At 54.9% G+C, this 8,686-nt stretch overlaps 1 protein-coding gene across 1 annotated transcript in view; it reads right to left on the reverse strand.

Moving 5' to 3' along the window:
* AJAP1 (adherens junctions associated protein 1) overlaps positions 1 to 8,614 on the reverse strand; it is a 29,402-nt gene extending 20,788 nt beyond the window's left edge. The window contains exon 1 of the mRNA XM_026051099.1: positions 8,570 to 8,614. Within this exon, the coding sequence (XP_025906884.1) occupies positions 8,570 to 8,598 (29 nt within the window). The 5' untranslated portion in view covers positions 8,599 to 8,614. The remainder of the gene's footprint in view (positions 1 to 8,569) is intronic.
* Between the last annotated feature and the right edge of the window lie 72 nt (positions 8,615 to 8,686).

The raw sequence follows: 8,686 nt of genomic DNA on the forward strand, positions 1-8,686 counted from the left end.
GCTGAAGGGAGCCCCTCCCGAGCCCAAAGGGCAAAACATGAGCACAGGAGAGAATCCCGGGGATTCCCTAGGGTGGGAATAAACACACCAAGGGGACATTTTCCCCCCTAAAACCGCCGTCCATAACAGCACAGTCACGCTACCTCAAAACCCCGCTCCCAAACTCCTGGTGTCAGGGGAGGCCACGCGACGCAGGACCAGAGCGCGGCTGCCGCCGGGCTGCGCTCGCCGGCCCAGGCCCTTCCCGGCCAGCACGGCCGCTAGTTTAATATCGCTGGCATGAAAATGCCCCAAACCGGCGCGCTGCGGGGAAATAAACCCAACGCTTATCTTATTTTCTCAATTAGTGTGCTCAAGCGTGTCATTACAATGTACATGCAAAGCACTTTGATCTAAAAAAATAAGATAAGTTAGCTCGGTATGTATTAAGTGGCAGCTTAGTAAGTTTTAAAATAAAATAATTAAAATAGGCTCATTATATTGTCGTAACACAATATGACTTCACAGGGAATGACAGATCAGAATTTACAGTTCTGCTCAGAGATATCCCAGAATAATGGAAAATAATACCCATGTGAAAATCATCTAAACAAAAAATAATGTTTTAGTACAACTTTTAATGAAGATCTCTCCAAAAAAATCGCATTTTCACGGCAATGAAGATAAGCATCGCCTCCATTTGAGGAGAGCTTTTGAAATGTCACAACCTCCTACACAATGGAAATGTCTGCATTCAGTAGCTCACATCTGGCTTCGTCATCTCCCCGTGGGGAAGACTGAACTAGAACAATTCACCGGGCAGGAGTGGCACAAACGCCCAGGCCATTCGCGGGACCAGGGCCCAACAGCCTCGCAATGAGCGCACCCGAGCGGGTACGCTCCCGTGAAACGGTTCAGTAACAAGCCCATTTGGTTTTAATTCCCGTGTCATGGTTAAGCGGGAGAGTCGCTCTCGATTCACATGAGGATCCGAGTCCGGGCCTGGCCCATGCAGCTCCGGGGAGCTTCGCAGGCCCCTGCGTGCACAGAATCACAAGCCCTGAACAGCTGGACACGGGAAAAAACAACGGGAAGCGTGAAGAATTGAGAGAAGATGAGARGACAGAACCACTAAGAGCCGACAAACAGCTTCTGCAGAGCAAGAAGCAGAATTGCAAAAGCAGAGCCATCTTTGGGAGAATAAAGCACCGGGCTGAGGCCCTGGGGGGCACAAAGGCCSGCGGGCCGGGGCGGCAGCCGCACGGAGGCCACGGCCCTTCCCGCACGCCGGGAGCCTGGGCCGTCCCAAAGCCGGCGGAGCCGCCTGCTCCAGCGGGGCCGCGGCAGCTCSGGCGCCAGGAGCCGCCTCCCTCGCAGGGCACATTTACCCGGAGGGAAGCACAGCCGGGAGGTGGAAAAAGCCAAGCAAAAACGGGAAGCCGAGCGCGACAAAGGAATCCAGGGCACGGGCTCCGAGCGCCCCGCAGCGCTCCGGAGCCCCTTTGAGCGCCGAGGCCTCGCTCCCGCGGAGGGGAGATTCTCCCGGCACGCAGTGAGGATCAGAGCTGCATCCTGGCAGCGAGCAGACGCCTCGGCTCCGGCAATAACTGCGAGAGGAACAGCAGGAGCGAAATCCTGCTGGATAAAGGTGAGCATGAGTCACCAGAGGCATTCATTTTTAGAGAGCGCCTAGAAAACATTGCGATGTTTGTGGGCACACACCCTCGGGAGTCTAATTGCCAGTGAGTCAGATATCACTGCGCTTTGCATCTTATTAAAAAAATCCCCTCTGCAAGAGAGATTAAACTCCTCAGAGCACTCCCTGCGAAGGGGCCGCCGAGGTGCCAGCCTGCCCAGCGTGGCGGGGAGACCGTGCCAGCCCTCACCGCCCAGTGCCACGAGCGCCGCTCGCGCCGGCCCCGTTACCGCCCACTCCACACCCCGGCGGCCCCCAAAGCACCTGGCGCACACGGAGGCTGCCCCAGGGAGCCGTGAATTTCCCAGGGAAATTCAAGGGCATTCGGGAATTTGGAAATTCAAGGGCATTCGGGTGCTCTCCCAGGAGCAGAAACGCATGGGAAGGAGCTTCTCTTTGCAAAGAGATGCCAGGTCTCTTGGTGTCAATGCTTGGAGCACCAAGCCGGGCTCACAGCTGCCCAGACGCGAGGAGGGTGGAAGCGGAGACGGGTGGCACAGCACTGCTGGCATCGCCCGCAGCTTTGGACATTGGYGTTGCAAGAGAGGACAAAGGGGATCCCGGGAACCACAGCCCTTCCTGGGCAAAGCCTGCGAAGAGCGTCCTCGAGGAATTACCCTGAGGTTCCCGTTCTCATCCATCAAAATTATCACAATTAATTTTGCCCGAGAATGTGTCACTTTGACAGGAAGCCTGAGCATGTTTTGAATACTTCACTCTGGAGGACTCTGAAGGAGTGGAGAGCCTCCTACCAAGCCAAGGAAAAAAGCGAGATGAATAATTCATCTCCTCCCTTTCAGGTGAAAACTTAGAGAATCCTACGAAATGCGTGTGGAAAGGCAACTTCTTGGTTAACAGCGAGGCCCTCCGGCCTTGGTGGCACTTGAGGAGGTGCAGCCGCCTTCGGCACCCAGCTAATTCCCAAGGGGAAGAGGCAGAGCCCGGTTACGCGGGAGAGGGAAATCCAGCCACGTGGCCTTGGCTTCCCCGGCATTAATCACCGACGTTTCATTGAGCACTTAAGTGGATGCTCTAATCCACGGCAATTAATTAACACTTCGTTACTTAAGTCTTGCAGAGGGAAGCAAACAGACGACACGACACCCATCCCAAAGCAGGGCTCGTGTCACGCGAGGCGGCAACGGCAGCAACACGGCCGAGGAGGCAACGCGCAGCCCACGTCCACGCGGGCTCCGCCGGCCAGCAGTCAAGAAGGGGGGAAAACCTCCATTCATCTCCCAACTTTCCACTTATTTCTTAAAACATCCATTAAATGACAAATCACATTACCGTTCCTTGCTCTCAGGCTGGCCCTAMGCGCTGTCCTCTCGACAATGACCCCAGCAGCTCTCGCGCTTGGGAGCGGAGTGGTTTTATGTACAGCTACTAAGCTGRCATTATGCTATTCACAGTGCCCATTTATAGTGCTATAAACCACGGCTTGAGAGCTTACCATCGAGATGCTCCGTACCATCGTGATGCTGCAGAAACGGATGTACAGCTCAAGTGCCTTACAGAAGGGAAGGACTGGGAGACTGTCACTCACTTCCACAGAACTGCATGTACAATAAATGCAAGTACTTCCAAAAATCCTATGTGCTCAGGAACTCGTCCTTTCCCGCACTTCCACCTTCACCCGCTGACACGTAGCTGCATAAACACGTTTCCCTCATTAGGACACATGTGTTCTGAGAAGCTCCTATGTTTCATCCCAACATCCACACTTGGGAAAGAAATGCGGTTTGCGAGCAAGATGCAAGAATCACGTTAAATCTCCCAAAAGTTTAAGTGGTTCTTGAGGCAGCTTTGCTTTCATGCAGCTTTAATTTGGAAAAACCCACATGGAATCTGCAAAGCTCCCACCCGYGATGGGCGGGGAGGAAGGAATGCTGGCAGCTGACTTGCAACCGTCGGCAATGACAGTTGTCCCATGCACAGCTTAAGATGGGGCTAACCATAAAATCAGAGCAGTAACAGTAAAATGAGATTGTGCCATTACTACTGCAAGCCATTTTCATTAGGAAATGCAGAGCTGCTTTCATTGCACTCAAGCAAGGCTTGCAGGGAGCCAAAACACCAAGGACTGACATTTACTCCCTAAAGCACGGTGTAGAAGTTGGCAGCTCGGAGCCCATTGCGGAGCAGCCCGYGAGTACGAGCACCGGCAGCGTTACTCATCACGGCACACCAGGCACCGGCAACTACCGTCGGGAAGGACACGATGCGGATCGGGAACCCTTCCATAAAATCAGAGCTTGCAAAGAAACTTTCAGAGCAGGTTTGAGCAAAAAGGATCACATGGTAAGTGACTCCGTAGCATGGGCACGGGCAGCCTTCGGCCTCGACCCRGCGGGACATCAACCCCTGCTGCAGCTTGGAGAAACCACTGCAGGAAGAGGAAGGCTCATTATGCTCCAATTAACGCTCAGGTGCTTATCTGCCTTCAAATTCCCACCCACTAATAGATCTCCACCAAGGACACTCCGTGCAGCGCTGCAAGGCAGGACTTGCAAAGTTACTAGAGCCAGAGGAAGTGATAAACCCAGAAAGCAGCAGCAATTCAGTGCAGACCAAACCTCATTTCAGGAGGAATCCTCATAAAACGAAATCCGTGCTGAAGGATAAAGACAGGTAAAGCTCCCACAGTTGAGTTCAGGCCACAGAGATTCAGTTTAAATCTCTCAGCAGTTCTGATTTAATCAATGTATTTCAAAGTGAAATTAAATGAAGTCCATCTCCATCACAGGAAATTATATAAGCTATCACACTCCGCCATAGAGGTCCCCATAAGAAAAGCCATAGGAAATATTTGTGTCATCTCTAGTTCCATTTCTAAACGGACAATTCAGGCCCAGAGTATTATATTATTCCAGTTAAAAACCAAAAGAGGCGGCACAGAGAGCCAAGCTGCAGCCTTGGGCRCCGGGGGTTGCCCATCACAACTGCTGGGCGTTGGCTGAAGATTCCCTTGCAGGCAGCAGCTTCGAGGAGGAGACCAGGAACCCACCGCAGAAGCACTGGTTGTGCCACCAGCCGCACGCRGCAGCTCCACGTTCACGGCTGGGGCTGCTGCGCGCGCTGCTTTTAGATACCCCGCAGAGAGGTCGTCTCCTCTCGAGCCCAGGCTAAGCTGGACTCAATGTCTTGCAAGCGGCTGCCTCCTCCCTGGCGCTTAATGGCAGCCGCGTCTCGCGCAAAGCGGCGTCCGTGCAGCTCCGCCAGCCCGTGCCCTTAATCTTCCCTCCCAGCCCTCTTCCCATTAGCTGTATTTGCAGACTTAAGCATGCAAGTATTTTCATAAGGAACCTCAGACCCGTCCAAAGCCCTACAGATTAAGCGCCCCTCTAGAGCTGCTCCTTAAGGCAGTTCCCATTGCCCGTGTACATGGCACACGCGTGGCCGTACGCGCACTGCTGGGGAACCAGCCCCTGCCGAGCAAAGGGTTATCAGGGCCCTTCGAGCGAGAAATCTGGTTTCTGATGCCACGTTAYGCTTTGAAGAAAATTTAGCAGCTTTGTATTTGAAGCAGATGACTGTTACGTAAGGCATGCCGAGGCTGCTGCTCAAGCGCCGCGGCAGATGGGCAGCCCCTCCGCACGCGCGGGTGCGGGCCCCGGGAGCCGGAGGGACGCGCGGGAGGCGCGAGCGGCGCCGCGCTCCCCAGGGACGGCCTCGACGGGCCCTCCGCGCGCAGCCCGCTCCGAGCGGCCCGGCGCGAGCTGGCTGCTCGGCAACTGCGCCAGCTCCCCATCCATCACGCCGCTGAACACACACAACAAAGGCAGCGCGGTGATGATTCCAGCATTATTACAATAATTATTCATACTGGAGGGAAGAGGGCTGCTAAATACCAGCACAGCTCCCTTTTCCTCATCTGCGAAATTGCTGCCAGTTTTGCCAGTATGAACTGCTGCGTAAAAGCGCAGTTTATTTAAGCATTATTGTGGCTGTTAAGTATCCTAGTCTGTGACACCAGATGAATTTCTGGGGTAATCAATTCACCCAGGAACAGCTAACTCAGCCCCTGCGTGGATATTGCATGAGTAAAAAGTCCTCGGTGGAAGCCATTAGCTCCCGCTGTTTAGCGCTCTCGTTACTTCTGAGGACGCAGGGCTGGCATCCTTGAGGAGCGCCCGCATCTGCATTTGACAGCATGAACTTGATGAGCAAAATTCACGTAAAATGTTTGCTTTGGCAGCAACTATCGTGCCCATAAAGTTTTCTCAAAGCAAACATGCAGGGATGTATGCTTTTAATGAGTTGTTTTATGCAATCAGGAAGAAACGGCAAACAGTGTTTTTATTCATGCTGCAAATCACTTTGAGCTAAACGCTGTAAAAATCACAGCATATTGTTTAAAATATTAAATTTGTGGCTATGGAAGGAAAGTTGTCAGCCACAGCTAAAAATGAAAGATGGCACAGAACGGAAAAGCGCCGCTCCACCACACGCACACGCGTGCGCCTGCACAGAGGGGCCCCCACAGCGCCGCGTTTGCGCACACGCATGGGGAACAGGGGAGGAGCGGCCGTTCCGTGGGCCTCGTGGAACCACGTGGGCCGGCCCTTCGCCTCGCAGGAGGCTTCGCTGGCGCGGGTGAAGGGCACCCATGCGCGGCCAGCAAGCGGCACGCGATTYGCAGGCCAGTTCCCAAAGCAGCCGGTGAGCAGGCCCTCCAGGAGCCAAGCGCGCCCATTCCTGGGGCGAGGAAGGAACGTTCCTGCACGATTCAGACTTGAGGGCCTCGGCGCAGGCCCAGCTCTCCCCAGCGCAAGACCAAGGCTGGCAGGTACGGTCAGCAGAGCGCCGCTGCCTGGGGCAAAGGGAGCTGCTCCAAGAGAGCAGCGAGGAGTCAAGGTATCRACTCCCTGCACCACCCAGCAAGCCGCACGGAGCGCGCGCCGCAGGAAACGGCACCACAAAGGTCCCCTGCTTTTCCTGGAGCTATTTTTCTAGTAGTCTTCAAGAAAGTGAGGGGAAACGACATGGGAAATGTCAGAAATAAAGCCAGGAGCAATTAGAGGCAGAGAAAAGCGAGCACAGCAGACAAGGTTAGCAGTAGTTATCTCTTAAAACATAAAATAGAGACTGAAAGCTGATGAGGCGACACAGCGAACAGATTGGCGATTAGGATTCCAGAATACACAGTGAAGAAATGCGCAAGGTGATTTGGGGAGAGAGAAGCGATCGCAAGGCTCCTATTCTCATTGCTACGCTCTCTACGGAAATAAAAAGCAGAGAGCTGCTTCTGAGATTATCTCCTGCTAGCTCCAGCCGGGGAAAGCGGCTCCTCCTCATCTTCCACGAAACCCAGATTGGGCTGTACCCGAGAAATATTTGTGATGCTTTAGCTAGCAGCAGTTCCTAGGGTCGCTATATCCCTGCAGATGCTCCAAAGACTCCATGCTTCTGTCCGCACCATGGACTGTGATGGACTGGCACAGTTTTGGTGGCAGCATGGAGACGCTTGAACAGATCACAGGGGCAGAGACCGCAGGGCAGGGGCAGTGCCAGGCGCTCAGGGACATGCGGCGTGGGCAGGCTCCTCACGAGGAACGCCGTGCGTTACCTTGGGAAGCCACAGAGCGAGGGGGATGCAATGGCAAACAGCTCCTGACGCAGGAGCCAGGGGCCTCCCCCAGCTCCATTGCACAGGCAAAACCTCATGTAAATCTTCACCTTTGGGGCTTGATCCCAAGCTCAAGAAAAGGCAAAAAGCCTCCAGTGACTTCAACAGGCTCCAGTAGGTTCTTCTCACATCACCTGTGCCCTGAGCGTAGCTCCCTTGACACCCAGGGTGCTGGGCAGGCTCCCTTGCCCCCCCTCACCAAAAGCAGCAGCCGTATTCCAAAGAGACCATGCCCGCAGCGCGGAGAAGCCAGGGCAGCTCCCTGGCGACAGCAGCTCCCGCCGGCTGCTCAGGGCTCTCATGCACGCTTGGAGAGAGGGCACTCGGGCATGCTCTGTGCCCTGGCAGTGGGGCTGCTGCACACTTGCAGCACACAAGGGCTTCAAGAGCCCATGCCAGGATGCTCCCCCGCACACCAGGGGACAAAGCAGGGCACACAAACCGCTCACGTACTCTGCACCGGTCTGACTTGTACTGCTCAAAACAAGGCTCTCATGCAAGGGGTCAGGGGAGCCCCAGGTCAGGCACAGCGCTCTGCCTTTCCCCAGGACCTCATTAATGCTCCACCACTTGAACGCTGTTCTGCTGAAGCACAATCAAAGCGAACAGAAACAGATATTCCCACAGCTTCAGGCAGATGCACACAAGGAAGGGATCAGCACTTCATAACTAGTGTTCTCGAGCCACAGTACCACAGAAATAACAAGATTTCAGCTCAGATGACTTCACAGCAGTAATAAAAGTGTTACATAACACTTTGCTTCTGTCTGCTTTTCTTTGCAATCCTCAACTAATCTATAAAACACATCCATCTGTCTGTCTGGGGATGCACTGCACGTACCCTAGCTGCTCCATTTCTTCTCTGGGGTCCTCTCCTGCCTAAAACACACCCTGCCAGCAAAATAGATAGGATCTCAAAACCTATCACCCTGTGGCACTCCCAGAATCACAGAGCCCAACAGGCAAGAGCCCAAGGCAAATCGCGCACAGTGTGGGCAGCCGGCAAAGCAGGGGCTCGGGAAGGCAGCACAGCGCTGCCACACTGGGAAGAGGACTGGCTGCTCTCCGAGCTCTTTGCTGCAAGCGGGTGAGCAGCTCCATGCACAGCTCTGCATGCACGGCAGCCCCGTGGTGGTGACAGCGGCTCAGGCAGTCCGGGTACTGCACTCAGCAGTGGGCAGCGCCGGGCAGGACGGGCACCCCGCACCACTCTACTCCTCTCACCGGCACAGAGCACGAAGGTGACCGGGGCCGACAGCGCCTACCTGCTTCCCCGGAGCCGCTTAATCCACATGGTGCCGCTTGACGCCGCGCGGCGCGGGGCTCAGCGCCGCAGCTCCCGGGCCATGCGGCCGCCCCGCGCCGCGGCAGCGCTCAGCGCC

This window comes from Nothoprocta perdicaria, unplaced genomic scaffold (assembly GCF_003342845.1).
Source record: "Nothoprocta perdicaria isolate Ctin4 unplaced genomic scaffold, notPer1 scaffold_72, whole genome shotgun sequence".
NCBI classification, from domain to species: Eukaryota; Metazoa; Chordata; class Aves; order Tinamiformes; family Tinamidae; genus Nothoprocta; species Nothoprocta perdicaria.